General features: G+C 46.3%; 1 protein-coding gene across 1 annotated transcript in view; it reads left to right on the top strand.

The window, feature by feature from the left end:
* The window catches only part of LOC106604330 (teneurin-2), a 299583-nt gene that overhangs the window by 251202 nt on the left and 32687 nt on the right, over window positions 1–15694 (top strand). Inside the window, exons 11-23 of the mRNA XM_045717935.1 lie at window positions 263–409; window positions 1362–1578; window positions 2007–2126; window positions 4223–4484; window positions 5094–5361; window positions 6388–6531; window positions 6747–6996; window positions 8315–8335; window positions 8527–8756; window positions 12694–12848; window positions 14251–14352; window positions 14605–14778; window positions 15015–15655. Of these exons, the coding sequence (XP_045573891.1) occupies window positions 263–409; window positions 1362–1578; window positions 2007–2126; window positions 4223–4484; window positions 5094–5361; window positions 6388–6531; window positions 6747–6996; window positions 8315–8335; window positions 8527–8756; window positions 12694–12848; window positions 14251–14352; window positions 14605–14778; window positions 15015–15655 (2731 nt within the window). The remainder of the gene's footprint in view (window positions 1–262; window positions 410–1361; window positions 1579–2006; window positions 2127–4222; window positions 4485–5093; window positions 5362–6387; window positions 6532–6746; window positions 6997–8314; window positions 8336–8526; window positions 8757–12693; window positions 12849–14250; window positions 14353–14604; window positions 14779–15014; window positions 15656–15694) is intronic.

Raw genomic sequence — 15694 nt, 5'->3', positions numbered from 1 at the left:
CCCCTCTCTCTCTCTCCCTCCCCCTCTCTCTCTCCCTCCCCCTCTCTCCCTCCCCTCTCTCTCTCCCTCCCCACTCTCTCTCCCTCCGCCCGCTCTCTCTCCCTCCCCCATTTCTCTCTCCCCACTCTCTCGCTTTTTCTCCCCCCCTCTCTCTATTGCTCCCTCCCCTACTCTCTCTCTCTCTCGCTCTCTCTCCTTCCCCCCCTATATCTTTGTCTCTCTCTACCTCCCCCTTCCTCCACCCCTCTCTCCCTCTCCTCAGATGGCTGTCCTAACCTGTGTAATGGTAATGGCCAGTGTACCATAGGGGAGCAGAGCTGGCACTGTGAATGCCAGACAGGTTGGAGGGGTGCCGGATGCAGCGTTGCCATGGAGACCTCCTGTGCCGACAACACGGACAATGAAGGGGGTATGTGTGTGAAATTAAGGGATTAGACCTCTGGTAATCCAGCAGTGCAAACTTTTCATCTTAAATTGAAGTAAATTGTAAGGAGAATTAAGTAACCTTTCATAGTAATATCTGTGTGTTTGAGACACTGAAACTCTCTCACCTCTCCTCTCCACTCCTCTCTTTCTCTCTCCTCTCTTTCTCCCTCATCTCTCTCTCCCTCCTCTCTCTCTCCCTCATCTCTCTCTCCCTCCTCTCTTTCTCCCTCCTCTCTTTCTCCCTCCTCTCTCTCTCTACTCCTCTCTTTCTCCCTCCTCTCTCTCTCCCTCCTCTCTTTCTCCCTCCTCTCTCTCCCTCCTCTCTTTCTCCCTCCTCTCTTTCTCCCTCCGCTCTCTCTCCACTCCTCTCTTTCTCCCTCCTCTCTTTCTCCCTCCTCTCTTTCTCCCTCCTCTCTCTCTCCCTCCTCTCTCTCTCCCTCATCTCTCTCTCCCTCCTCTCTTTCTCCCTCCTCTTTTTCTCCCTCCTCTCTTTCTCCCTCCTCTCTCTCTCTACTCCTCTCTTTCTCCCTCCTCTCTCTCTCCCTCATCTCTTTCTCCCTCCTCTGTTTCTCCCTCCTCTCTCTCCATCCTCTCTTTCTACCTCCTCTCTCTCTCCACTCCTCTCTTTCTCCCTCCTCTCTTTCTCCCTCCTCTCTTTCTCCCTCCTCTCTTTCTCCCTCCTCTCTTTCTCCCACCTCTCTTTCTCCCTCCTTTCTTTCTCCCTCCTCTCTCTCTCCACTCCTCTCTCTCTCTCTCCCTCCTCTCTTTCTCTCTCCTCTCTTTCTCCCTCCTCTCTCTCTCCCTCCTCTCTTTCTCCCTCCTCTCTTTCTCCCTCCTCTCTCTCTCCCTCCTCTCTTTCTCCCTCCTCTCTTTCTCCCTTCTCTCTTTCTCCCTCCTCTCTTTCTCTCTCCTCTCTCTCTCCCTCCTCTCTCTAGATGGTCTGACTGACTGTATGGATCCAGACTGCTGTATCCAGAGTCCGTGTCAGAACAGCCCTCTGTGTCGGGGCTCCAGAGACCCCCTCCAGGTGATCCAGCAGAGCCCCCTGTCCCTGTCCCAACCCCGGGTAGGATCCTTCTATGACAGGGTCATGATGCTGGTGGGACGGGACAGCACACACATCATACCTGGGGAAAACCCATTCAACGCCAGGTGAGAGAATACATACATTAGATTACATACACATGACGCATACTGCAACACACAACACACACACATGCAAATACTAACACACAATCTATTCCTTCTTGTTGATGTATTATATTCAGTATATATCTCTCTCTCTCTCTCAATTCAATTCAATGGGCTTTATTGGCATGGGAAACATATGTTAACATTGCCAAAGCAAGTGAAGTAGATAATATACAAAAGTGAAATAAACAATAAAAATTAACAGTAAACATTACTCTCTCACTGTCTCTCTGTCTCTCTCTCTCTCTGTCTCTCTCTCTCTCTGTCTCTCTCTCTCTCTCTCTCTCTCTGTCTCTCTCTCTCTCTGTCTCTCTCTCTCTCTCTCTCTCTCTCTCTCTCTCTCTCTCTCTCTCTCTCTCTGTCTCTCTCTCTCTCTCTCTGTCTCCCAGCCTGGCGTCTCTGATCCGAGGTCAGGTGTTAACTACAGATGGTACTCCCCTGGTGGGAGTCAATGTTTCCTTCGTCAGATACCCACACTATGGATATACTCTCACACGCCAGGATGGAACGTAAGTACCACACACACACACTACCGTTCAAAAGTTTGGTGTCACTTAGAAATGTCCTTGTTTTTTGAAAGAAAAGCACATTTTCTGTCCATTAAAATAACATCAAATTGATCAGAAATACAGTGTAGACCTTGTTAATGTTGTAAAGAATTATTGTAGCTGGAAACAGCAGATTTTTTTATGGAATATCTACATAGGCGTACAGAGGCCCATTATCAGCAACCATCACTCCTGTGTTCCAATGGCACGTTGTGTTAGCTAAACCAAGTTTATCATTTTAAAAGGCTAATTGATCATTAGAAAACCCTTTTGCAATTATGTTAGCACAGCTGAAAACTGTTGTTCTGATTAAAACTTCTTATGGCTTGAATCCCGTTAGCGGGATCGATATGACAACAGCCAGTGAAAGTGCAGGGCGCCAAATTCAAAACAACAAAAATCTCATAATTAAAATTCCTCAAACATACAAGTATTATACACCATTTTAAAGCTTTACTTCTTGTTAATCCAGCCACAGTGTCTGATTTCAAAAAGGCTTTATGGTGAAAGCAAACCATATGATTATGTTAGGTCAGCGCCTATACACAAAAAAACACAGCCATTTTCCAGCCAAAGAGAGGAGTCACAAAAAGCAGAAATAGAGATAAAAAGAATCACTAACCTTTGATGATCTTCATCAAATGACACTCATAGGACTTCATGTTACACAATACATTTATGTTTTGTTCGATAAAGTTCATATTTATATCAAAAAATCTCAGTTTACATTGGCGCGTTACGTTCAGTAATGTTTTGCTTCCAAAACATTGGGTGATTTTGCACAGAGCCACATCAATTTACAGAAATACTCATCATAAATGTTGATGAAAATACAAGTGTTATGCATAGGATTATAGATACACTTCTCCTTAATACAACCGCTGTGTCAGATTTCAAAAAAGCTTTACCGAAAAAGCACACCATGCAATAATCTGAGTACGGCGCTCAGACACAAAAACAAGCCATACAATATATCCGCCATGTTGGAGTCAACAATAGTCAGAAATAGCATTATAAATATTCACTTACCTTTGATGATCATCATCAGAATGCACTCCCAGGAATCCCAGTTCAACAATAAATGTTTGTTTTGTTCGATAAAGTCCATCTTTATGTCCAAATACCTCCTTTTTGTTCGCGCCTTCAGTTCACAAATCCAAATTCACGACGCGCAGGTCAGACGAAAACTCAAAAAATCCCATTACAGTTCGTAGAAACATGTCAAACGATGTATAGAATCAATCTTTAGGATGTTTTTATCATAAATCTGCAATAAAGTTTCAACCGGAGAAATCCTTTGTCTTCAGAAATGCAATGGAACTGAGCTACCTCTCACGTGAGCGCACATGGCTGAGGCTCATGCCCTGCTGGCAGTCCTCTCACTCAATGTGCTCTTATTCATCCCCACTTCACAGTAGAAGCCTCAAACAAGGTTCTAAAGACTGTTGACATCTAGTGGAAGCCTTAGGAAGTGCAAAATGACCCCACAGACACTGTAGTTTGGATAGGCAATCACTTGAAAAACTACAAACCACTTCCTGTTTGGATTATTTCTCAGGTTTTTGCCTGCCATATGAGTTCTGTTATACTCACAGACATCATTCAAACAGTTTTAGAAACTTCAGAGTGTTTTCTATCCAAATATACTAATAATATGCATATCTTAGTTTCTGGGCGTGAGTAGCAGTCAGTTTACTCTGGGCACATCAGTCATCCAAGCTACTCAATACTGCCACCATCCATAAGAAGTTAAACAAGCAATAAAACTGGCCTTCATTAGACTAGTTGAGTATCTGGAGCAACAGCATTTGTAGATTCGATTACAGGCTCAAAATATCTAGAAACAAAGATCTTTCTTCTGAAACTCGTCAGTCTATACTTGTTCTGAGAAATGAAGGTTATTCCGTGTGAGAAATTGCCAAGAAATGTAAGATTTTGTACAATGCTGTGTACTACTCCCTTCACAGAACTTTTCTTTCAAAAACAAAGACATTTCTAAGTGACCCCAAACGGTTGAACGGTACTGTACATAGTAACTAATCTGATTCTGTCTCCAGGTTTGACCTTCTAGCGAACGGCGGCGCCTCGTTGACCCTGAGGTTTGAGCGCGCTCCGTTCATCACGCAGGACCGCACGGTGTGGTTACCATGGGGTCGTTTCTACGTCATGGATACGCTGGTGATGAAGACTGAGGAGAACACCATCCCAGGATGTGACCTCAGCGGCTTCCTCCGACCTGACCCTGTGGTCATCACCTCACCTCTGTCATCACTCTTCTCCTCTAGACCCAGGGACAAGCCCATCATACCTGAGACACAGGTAACCAGCCTCTCTTTTCATCTCCTTCCCCTCTGTCCTCTCATCCCTCTGTCTCTACTCTCTCTTTCCAGGTGCTGTCAGGTATCTAGCCTCTCACACTCATCTTTCCCATATTATCTGTCCCCATCTCTCCCTCTTTCCTCTATCTCTCCTCCATCTCTCTCCTCCTTAATCTTTCTCCTCTCTCTCCTCCTCCATCTTTCTCCTCCATCTCTCCTACATCTCTCTCCTACATCTCTCTCCCCCATCTTTCCTCCTCCATATCTCTCCTCCATCTCTCCTCCTTCTCTATAGTTCCTCCTCCATCTCTTTTCCGTCTCTCTTCCATCTCTTTTCCATCTCTCTCCTTCATCTCTCTCCTCCTTCTCTATCTTTCCTCCTCCATCTCTTTTCTCCATCTCTCTTCCATCTCTCTCCTCCATCTCTCTCTTCCATCTCTCTCCTCCATCTCTCCCCTCCATCTCTCTCCTCCATCTCTCTCCTCCATCTCTCTCTTTCATCTCTCTTCTCTATCTTTCCTCCTTCATTATTCTTTCTCAATAGCAAGGCTATGCTCACTGAGTCTGTACATAGTCAAAGCTTTCTCTCTCTCTCTCTCCTTATCTCCAGGTGCTCCACGAGATGATAGATGTTCCAGGGACCAGTCTGAAGCTGTGCTACCTGAGCTCCAGGACGTCAGGCTACCGCAGCCTGCTGAAGGTGACCATGACCCCAGCCGTGGTGTCTCTGGGCCTGCTCAAAGTCCATCTAATGGTGGCTGTGGAGGGACATCTCTTCCAGAAGTGGTTCCACGCCTCGCCCAACCTGGCCTACACCTACATTTGGGATAAAACAGATGCCTATGGACAGAGAGTCTACGGGCTGTCGGAAGCTGTCGGTGAGTGTGTGTAGATAGAGTGTGTGAGTGCGGTGGGTAGGGTTTGTGTGTGTGTTTATGAGCGTGTGTGTGTCTGTCTGTCTGTGAGAAGTAATAGCACTGAGGGTGCCAAGGCCCCCAGCTCGCTTCACTAACCGCTAACTCTGCTTGACAGCTAATAACCCTTCACCACGGTTACAGCTGCCGCGGTTACGTCTGAGTGACAGGAGGAGAGGAGAGTTTAACTGCCACCCAGGGCTTAGAGCGTCATGTCTGTCAACTCTTAGAGCAGAGAAGAGTAACGTCCACACACTCTCTATTGCTCCAATGTAGCTGATTGATTAGATAACCAACGTTATTTTACTTTCAATAGGTTTATTCTGAAGGGGACAATGCACATACATTAATATTTCTGTAAATGTGTGTTTATGTCAATCAAGCGATGGTCGATATGACAACATGTCAACACTGTTGAATGATGGGAGAGAAATGGATCTGTCACCATGACAACACTTCCTAGTTGTCACAGAACTGCCTGCAGGGACAGTGAACCCCACACCCTCTCTCTCTCTCTTTCTAATGAACATGTTTTTAATTGATTTGACGCCATAACAAGGATGTTAGTTGGGTTATGGGCTTAACGAGGTGTTAGTGGTGTGAGAGGAGGAAGGGTCCGGACAGGGGTGCTAACTGCAGCTCACTTTACTTTATTAGTGGTGGGGCTTGTCTGTCTGTCTGTCTGTCTGTCTGTCTGTCTGTCTGTCTGTCTGTCTGTCTGTCTGTCTGTCTGTCTGTCTGTCTGTCTGTCTGTCTGTCTGTCTGTCTGTCTGTCTGTCTGTCCTGAGCTTTGAAAAGTTGCTTGTCTCCATACTGCTTTGTTTATGAAGTATATTTTCTCTCACTCCCACTTCTCTCTCTCTCTCTCTCTCTCTCTCTCTCTCTCTCTCTCTCTCTCTCTCTCTCTCTCTCTCTCTCTCTCTCTCTCTCTCTCTCTCTCTCTCTCTCTCTCTCTCTCTCTCTCTCTCTCTCTCTCTCTCTCTCTCTTAGTGTCAGTGGGGTATGAATATGAGTCGTGTACCAGTCTGATCCTATGGGAGAAGAGAACAGCAGTACTACAGGGCTTTGAACTGGACCCTTCTAATCTGGGAGGCTGGTCTCTGGATAAACACCATATACTCAACACACGCAGCAGTATGTTTAAATATACTGTATATATATGTACATACACACACACCGTCATCTGAACACACACACACACTGTCATCTCAATACACACAAACACACACCATCTTCTCAACAACACACACAGACACACGTTTCATTTGGCTGAATCAATAGTATGTGTTTTTATTTCTTAAATAAAATGAAGGAATTGATTGACCCCTCCCTCCCTCCATCCTGTCTAGGTATCCTCCATAAGGGTAGTGGTGAGAACGTGTTTGTGTCAGAGCAGCCCCCTGTGATCAGCAGTGTAATGGGGAACGGCCGTCGACGCTCTATCTCCTGCCCCAGCTGTAACGGCCTCGCCGACAGCAACAAGCTACTGGCGCCCGTAGCCCTGGCAACAGGCATCGACGGGAGCCTCTACGTGGGAGACCTGAACTTCATACGTAGGGTCTACCCCTCGCTCAATACCACGAGCATACTGGAACTGAGGTACGGATGGAGGGATGAGGAGAGGAGAAGATGGGGGAGGGTTGGGAGAGGAGAGGAGAGGGGAGCAGGGGGAGGGGGATGGGCTGGGGTGGGGTGGGAGAGGAGATGGGTAGAAGAGAGAGGGACTGGTGGGAGGAAGGGTGAAGGAGGAGAGGAGAGCAGGAGTGATGGAGGGAAGGGGATGAGGAGAGGGGGAGAAGAGGAGTGAAGGAGAAAAGGGGAGGAGGGGAGAGGACAGAGGAGAGGAGGGGAAGAGAAGAGAAGAGAAGAGAAGAGAGAAGAAGAGAAGAGAAGAGAAGAGAAGAGAAGAGAAGAGAAGAGAAGAGAAGAGAAGAGAAGAGAAGAGAAGAGAAGAGAAGAGAAGAGAAGAGGAGAGGAGAGGAGAGGAGAGGAGAGGAGAGGAGAGGAGAGGAGAGGAGAGGAGAGGAGAGGAGAGGAGAGGAGAGGAGAGGAGAGGAGAGGAGGAGAAAATGAGAGGAGGGGGAGAGGACAGAGGAGAGGAGTAGTGTGTAGGATATAGAACATGTTGGATGAGATCAGTGAGGTTGTAATGAAAGCAGGGAGGGCTCGGGGGACAGAGTGATTGAAGTAGAATTATACACTGCACTAGATCGTATATCTCCTGGGTGTTTTTATCCATATTTAACTATGCTCTTCCCTCCACCGTTCCACAGCTATCTCTCTCTCTCTCTGTCGTTCTGTTGTCTCCTCAGAAACACTACAGCTATCTCTCTCTTTCTCTGTTATTCTGTTGTCTCCACAGAAACACTACAGCTATCTCTCTCTTCTGTCGTTCTGTTGTTCCCTCAGAAACACTACAGCTATCTCTCTCTCTCTCTCTGTCGTTCTGTTGTCTCCTCAGAAACACTACAGCTATCTCTCTCTCTGTCGTTCTCTTGTTCCCTCAGAAACACTACAGCTATCTCTCTCTTTCTCATTCTCTTGTCCCCTCAGAAACACTACAGCTATCTCTCTCTCTCTGTCATTCTGTTGTCTCCTCAGAAACACTACAGCTATCTCTCTCTCTGTCGTTCTCTTGTTCCCTCAGAAACACTACAGCTATCTCTCTCTTTCTCATTCTCTTGTCCCCTCAGAAACACTACAGCTATCTCTCTCGATTTCTCGTTCTGTTGTCCTCTCAGAAACACTACAGCTATGTCTCTCTCTCTGTCGTTCTCTTGTTCCCTCAGAAACACTACAGCTATCTCTCTCTCTCTCTCTGTTGTTCTGTTGTCCCATCAGAAACACTACAGCTATCTCTCTATGATACTATATTAACATTTGTTCTGGGTTGTTTTTTCTGTCTTATCCTTTGAAGGAACAAAGATTTCAGACACAGGTAAGATGCTTCGCTCCTCGCTTAAATCCGAAATTCCAAGCTTAAAAGTGAAATAGAAGCAGTAATTTAGAGTTACTTTAATCACAAAGATTGTTAAATTGCCCCCTGGGAAATATTGTTTTAATCTAAGTTATTTTTCTCCAATTCAATTCAAATTCCAATAACTTTATTGTTCTCTCTCTGTCCCACAGTAACAACCCCACTCATAAGTACTTCCTGGCCATTAACCCGGTAACAGGAGCGTTGTTTATCTCGGATACCAATTCGCGGCGTATCTACCGTGTGCGCTCGCTGACGGGAGGCCGGCTTCTGTCGGACAACGCAGAGGTGGTGGCTGGGACAGGAGAGCTGTGTCTGCCCTTCGACGAGCGCTGTGGGGATGGAGGCAAAGCTACTGAGGCGACACTGATGAGCCCCAAAGGTGAGGAGCAGAGGAACATACACACACAAAGAGATCTTCCAAACCTTGAGGGCTAAGCCACGGACAGTACCCTCATAAGTTCCGAAGTGTAACTAGGATAGAGAAGGAAGAGATGTCCGTGCTACTGAGGTGCTGGTATTCATGATCTAGTAGTGAAAGTAGTAGTGATATCTTTCCTTTTTTATATCAGAACAGTGATGATGAAACTAATTGTCCGTCTAGTAGTGAAAGTAAAGCAGGGCAGAAGCAGAAGGAGGTTATAAACCAGATTACAGCTGAAGTTAGGATGATGACACGTGATGAAGCATGGATAAAAAAGAAGAATGCTTTGACACCAAACTGTCAAAGATGTCACCCTGTCACATTTCCTCAGTGTGCGTGTGTGTGTGTGTGTTGTCTGTGTGTGTGTATCCTTCCTGTCAGAAGGATACAAAGCCAGCCAGCACTTATCAGCATGCCCTGTCAGTCCTCTTTCTCTCTCCCTCTCTCTGTCTGTCTATTTCTATCTCTCTCAGCCCTCCAGCTCTTCTGTCTCTGGCCTCTCTCTTTCTCTTTCCCTCCTCTCCTCCCCATGTGCTAGTACTTCTCTGTTCAAAGGCACCCTGTTCCCCCTCTCCCTCTCTTCTCCAGCCGTTCCATGGCATTGCTTCGATCCATCACTGCTATTCCTTTCTCTCTTTCCCACAGCAGTCTGTCTGTCTGTCTGTCTGTCTGTCTGTCTGTCTGTCTGTCTGTCTGTCTGTCTGTCTGTCTGTCTGTCTGTCTGTCTGTCTGTCTGTCTGTCTGTCTGTCTGTCTGTCTGTCTGTCTGTACATCAGTCTGTATGTCTGTCTGTGTTTATATATGTCTGTCTGTATGTCTGTACATCAATCTGTCTGTCTGTCTGTCTGTCTGTCTGTCTGTCTGTCTGTCTGTCTGTCTGTCTGCCTGCCTGCCTGCCTGCCTGCCTGCCTGCCTGCCTGCCTGCCTGCCTGTCTGCCTGCCTGCCTGTCTGTCTGTCTGTCTGTCTGTCTGTCTGTCTGTCTGTCTGTCTGTCTGTCTGTCTGTCTGTCTGTCTGTCTGTCTGTCTGTGTGCCTGCCTGTCTGTCTGTCTGTCTGTCTGTCTGCCTGTCTGTCTGTGTGTACATCAGTCTGTCTGCCTGCCTGTCTGTCTGCCTGTCTATCTGTGTATGTCTGTCTGCCTGTCTGTGTGTACGTCTGTCTGTCTGTACATCAGTCTGTATGTCTGTCTGTGTGTATATATGTCTGTCTGTCTGTCTGTCTGTCTGTCTGTCTGTCTGTCTGTCTGTCTGTCTGTCTGTCTGTCTGTCTGTCTGTCTGTCTGTCTGTCTGTCTGTCTGTCTGTCTGTCTGTACATCAATCTGTCTGTCTGTATGTCTGTCTGTCTGTCTGTCTGTCTGTCTGTCTGTCTGTCTGTCTGTCTGTCTGTCTGTCTGTCTGTCTGTCTGTCTGTCTGTCTGTCTGTCTGTACATCAATCTGTCTATCTGTCTGTCTGTCTGTCTGTCTGTCTGTCTGTCTGTCTGTCTGTCTGTCTGTCTGTCTGTCTGTCTGTCTGCCTGCCTGCCTGTCTGTCTGTCTGTCTGTACAGTGCCCTGCAAAAGTATTCATCCCCCTTGGCGTTTTTACTATTTTGTTGGATTACAACCTGTAATTTAAATTGATTTTTATTTGTATTTCATGTAATGGACATACACACAATAGTCCAAATTGGTGAAGTGAAATTAAAAAAAATCTAAAAAATGTCAAATGGAAAAGTGGTGCTTGCATATGTATTCATATGTATTCACCCCTTTTGCTATGAAGCCCCTAAATAAGATCTGGTGCAACCAATTACCTTCAGAAGTCACATAATTAGTTAAATAAAGTCCACTTGTGTGCAATCTAAGTGTCACATGATCTGTCACATGATCTCAGTATATATACACCTGTTCTGAAAGACCCCAGAGTCTGCAACACCACTAAGCAAGGGGCACCACCAAGCAAGTGGCACCATGAAGACCAAGGAGCTCTCCAAACAGGTCAGGGACAAAGTTGTGGAGAAGTACAGATCAGGGTTGGGTTATAAAAAAAAATATCAGAAACTTTGAACATCCCACTGAGCACTATTAAGTCCATTATTAAAAGAATGGAAAGAATATGGCACCACAACAAACCTGCCAAAAGAGGGCTGCCCACCAAAACTCACGGACTAGGCAAGGAGGATATTAATCAGAGAGTCAACAAATATACCAAAGATAACCCTGAAGGAGCTGCAAAGCTCCACAGCAGAGATTAGAGTATCTGTCCATAGGACCACTTTAAGCCATACACTCCACAGAGCTGGGCTTTATGGAAGAGTGGCCAGAAAAAAGCAATTTCTTAAAGAAAAAAATATGGAAGAAGGTACTCTCATCAGATGAGACTAAAATGGAGCTTTTTGGCCATCTGGCGCAAACCCAACACCTCTCATCACCCAGAGAACACCATCCCCACAGTGAAGCATGGTGGTGGCAGCATCATTCTGTGGGGATGTTTTTCATCAGCAGGGACTGGAAAACTGGTCAGATTGAAGGAATGATGGATGGTGCTAAATACAGGGAAATTCTTGAGGGAAACCTGTTACAGTCTTCCAGAGATTTGAGACTGGGACGGAGGTTCACCTTCCAGCAGGACAATGACCCTAAGCATACTGCTAAAGCAATAGTCGAGTGGTTTAAGGGGAAATATTTAGATGTCTTGGAATGGCAGAGTCAAAGCCCAGACCTCAATCCAATCTGTACATCGGTCTGTATATCGGTCTGTATATCAGTCTGTATATCGGTCTGTATATCGGTCTGTATATCGGTCTGTATATCGGTCTGTCTGCCTGTCTGTCTGCCTGTCTGTCTGTGTGTGTGTACATCATAGTTATATTTAGGGTGGTGTGTTTTCAAGACAATACACAACTGTCTGTCTACTTATCTGTCTGTCTGCCTGCTATGGACAGATTGACACCACTGACACACAACACAACTGTCTGTCTGTCTGTCTGTCTGTCTGTCTGTCTGTCTGTCTGTCTGTCTGTCTGTCTGTCTGTCTGTCTGTCTGTCTGTCTGTCTGTCTGTCTGTCTGTCTGTCTGTCTGTCTGTCTGTCTGTCTGTCTGTCTGTCTGTCTGTCTGTCTGTCTGTCTGTCTGTCTATCAGCTATGGACAGAGTGACACCACTGACGGGTGAAATGGGAGCAGGAGATAAATGCATCATATCAGTCTTTACTTTCCAAAGACATTTGATCAACTTGCTGGTGAACAGAAAGTAGAAAATGCAAGGACACAGGGTTACCCTGAGGGACTTTGGAAAGTAATGGCAAACAGAAAGTAGAAAATGCAAGGACACAGGGTTACCCTGAGGGACTTTGGAAAGTAATGGCAAACAGAAAGTAGAAAATGCAAGGACACAGGGTTACCCTGAGGGACTTTGGAAAGTAATGGCAAACAGAAAGTAGAAAATACAAGGACACAGGGTTACCCTGAGGGACTTTGGAAAGTAATGGCAAACAGAAAGTAGAAAATGCAAGGACACAGGGTTACCCTGAGGGACTTTGGAAAGTAATGTTACAAGGTCAATACTCATCATCACATAACTTACTAATTACCAAGTTGTTCCATCTTATAAAATAACATTTATTGGCCTAATGTATTTATTTTGTACCCACTTATGTATTAAGGTGAATTAAAACGTCCTCCTTCCCCCTCCCAGGTATTGCTGTGGATAAGATTGGTCTGATGCAGTGTGTGTGTGTGTGTGTGTGTGTGTGTGTGTGTGTGTGTGTGTGTGTGTGTGTGTGTGTGTGTGTGTGTGTGTGTGTGTGTGTGTGTGTGTGTGTGTGTGTGTGTGTGTGTGTGTGTGTGTGTGTGTGTGTGTGTGTGTGTGTGTGTGTGTGTGTGTGTGTGTGTGTGTGTGTGTGTGTCTCTCTCCAGGTATTGCTGTGGATAAGAATGGTCTGATGTATTTTGTGGATGCCACTATGATCCGTAAGGTTGACCAAAACGGGATCATCTCCACTCTACTGGGCTCCAACGACCTGACCGCAGTACGACCACTCAGCTGTGACACTAGCATGGACGTCAGCCAGGTAGGGAGAGAGGGAGGGAGGAACTTTATTTGGTTGGAGCCAAAAATATGTAAGTGTCCATTTAAATCAGTTTGGAACGTTGAAAACAGGTTGAAAACAACCTGATCTGGTTTACATGCAATGAACGCTTTGTTTTCGGTCTCCTGTAAAATTCTGAAAATACACTACATTACCAAAGGTATGTGGACACCTGCTCGTCGAACATCTCCTAACAAAATCATAGGCATTAATATGAGTTGGTCCCCCCTTTGCTGCTATAACAGCCTCCACTCTTCTGGGAAGGCTTTCCACTAGATGTTGGAACATTGCTGTGGGGACTTGCTTCCATTCAGCCACAAGAGCATTAGTGAGGTCGGGCACTGATGTTGGGCGATTAGACCTGGCTCGCAGTCGACGTTCCAATTCATCCCAAAGGTGTTCGATGGGGTTGAGGTCAGGGCTCTGAGCAGGCCAGTCAAGTTCTTCCACACTGATCTCGACAAACCGTTTCTGTATCGACCTCACTTTGTGTCCAGGGGAATTGTCATACTGAAACAAACTGTTGCCACAAAGTTGGAAGCACAGAGTCATCTAAAATGTAATTGTATGGTGTAGCGTTAAAATTTTCCTTCACTGGAACTAAGGGGCCTAGCCCAAACCATGAAACAGCCCCAGACCATTATTCCTCCTCCACCAAACTTTACAGTTGGTGCTATGCATTCGGGCAGGTAGCCTTCTCCTGGCATCCGCCAAACCCAGATTTGTCCATCTAGACTGCCAGATGGTGAAGCATGATTCATCACTCCAGAGTACGTGTTTCCACTGTTCCAGAGTTCAATGGTGGCAAGCTTTACACCACTCCAGCCAACGCTTGGCATTGTGCATGGTGATTTTAGGCTTGTGTGCAGCTGGTCGGCCATATAAACCCATTTCATGAAGCTCCAGATGAATAGTTATTGTGCTGAAGTTGCTTCCAGAGGCAGTTTGAAACTCAGTAGTGATGTTGCAACCGAGGAAAGCTCTACGCGCTTCAGTACTTGGCGGTCCCGTTCTGTAAGCTTGTGTGGCCTACCACTTCACAGCTGAGCCGTTGTTGCTCCTAGACGTTTCCATTTCACAATAACTGCACTTACAGTTGACCGGGGCAGCTCTAGCAGGACAGAAATTTGACAAACTGACTTGTTAGAAAGGTGGCATCCTATGACATTGCCACGTTGAAAGTCACTGAGCTCTTCAGTAAGGCCCTTCTACTGCAAATGTTTGTCTATGGAGATTGCATGGCTGTGCGATTGATTTTATACACCTGTCGGCAATGAGTGTGAGTGAAATAGCCGAATCCACTAATTTGCAGTGGTGTCCACATACTTTTTGTTATGTCGCTTTTGTGATCAACCCTGGATTTGTTTGTTATTTTGCTTATCAGGTGCGTCTGGAGTGGCCTACAGATCTGGCAGTAAACCCCATGGATAACTCTCTGTATGTACTGGAGAACAACGTTGTACTGCGCATCACTGAGAACCACCAAGTGAGCTTTGCTTCCATATCAATTATTGCCATATAAGCAGTTATTACGATTAAACAACTGTCGTAATATAATCAGTTATCACGATATAATCAATTATCACAATACAAGCAGTTATCACGATATAAGCAATTATCACGATATAATCAGTTATTGCAATACAAGAGGTTATCGTGACTTAAACAAAATCATGATGCTATTATCATATATGTATTATTTTAATATCTGTATCTTAAATAACATTATTTCCCCCAGGTGAGCATCATAGCAGGACGGCCCATGCATTGTCAGGTTCCAGGTATAGACTACAGCCTGAGTAAGCTTGCCATCCACGCTGCGTTGGAGAGCGCTACAGCCATCGCCCTGTCTTACACCGGAGTTCTCTACATCGCTGAGACGGACGAGAAGAAAATCAACCGCGTCAGACAGGTACAACACCTTTGTTTTTAAACATTAAAAAGTAGCTTTACCTTACTGCATTGTTGGGTTTGGAGTTTGCAAGAAAGACATTTAATTGTACTTGTGCACGTGACATTAAAACTTGAAACTTCACTTTTCTGTCCTCCATCTCTTTTCTAAAACATTCTGTCTTTCCTCTTCCTTGTCTCATCTCTGTCATTCTCTCTCTCTCGTTTGTTGTCTTTCCCCCCTTCCCTCTCTCTCAGGTATCCACTAATGGCGAGATGTCTCTGCTGGCCGGCGCCACGTCAGACTGCGACTGCAAGAATGATGTCAACTGCAACTGTTTCTACGGCGACGACGGCTACGCGCCCGACTCCGGCCTCAACTCCCCCGCCTCGCTCGCCGTCTCACCCGACGGAACGCTTTTCATTGCCGATCTTAACAACATACGCATCAGAGCCGTACGAGCCAATCGACCCGGCCCGTCAGCCTCGGGGGCGGGATCAGGATCGATGATGGGACAATACGAAGTTGCGTCGCCACGGGAACAGGAGCTCTACGTGTTCAACGGTGATGGTCAACATCTACAGACCGTGAGTCTGGTCACAGGAGAACCGTTATATAACTTCACCTACGGGCCAGACAGAGAGCTAGCCATGGTGGTGGACAACTGCAACAACACTGTCAGGGTGAGAAGGGAGGGTCTGGGCCAGGGGGGGAGTTCTGGCCTCCTCAGACTGGTGTTACTGCCAGAGAACCAGGTGGTGACCCTGGGTCTGGACCCTGCTGGGGGGTTGAGGAGTGTCTCAACCCAGGGACAAGAGGTGGCCCTACTGGGGTACTCTGAGAGTACAGGACTACTGGCCACCAAGGCCGACGAGACCGGATGGACCACCTTCTACCAGTGAGTGGGATGTGAGGGTGGGGTGTTTTTATGCATCTG

This window comes from Salmo salar, chromosome ssa05, assembly GCF_905237065.1.
Source record: "Salmo salar chromosome ssa05, Ssal_v3.1, whole genome shotgun sequence".
Lineage (NCBI taxonomy): Eukaryota > Metazoa > Chordata > Actinopteri > Salmoniformes > Salmonidae > Salmo > Salmo salar.
The sequence above is the reverse complement of the archived record's forward strand: the minus strand, read 5'-3'. Positions and strand labels throughout refer to the sequence as shown.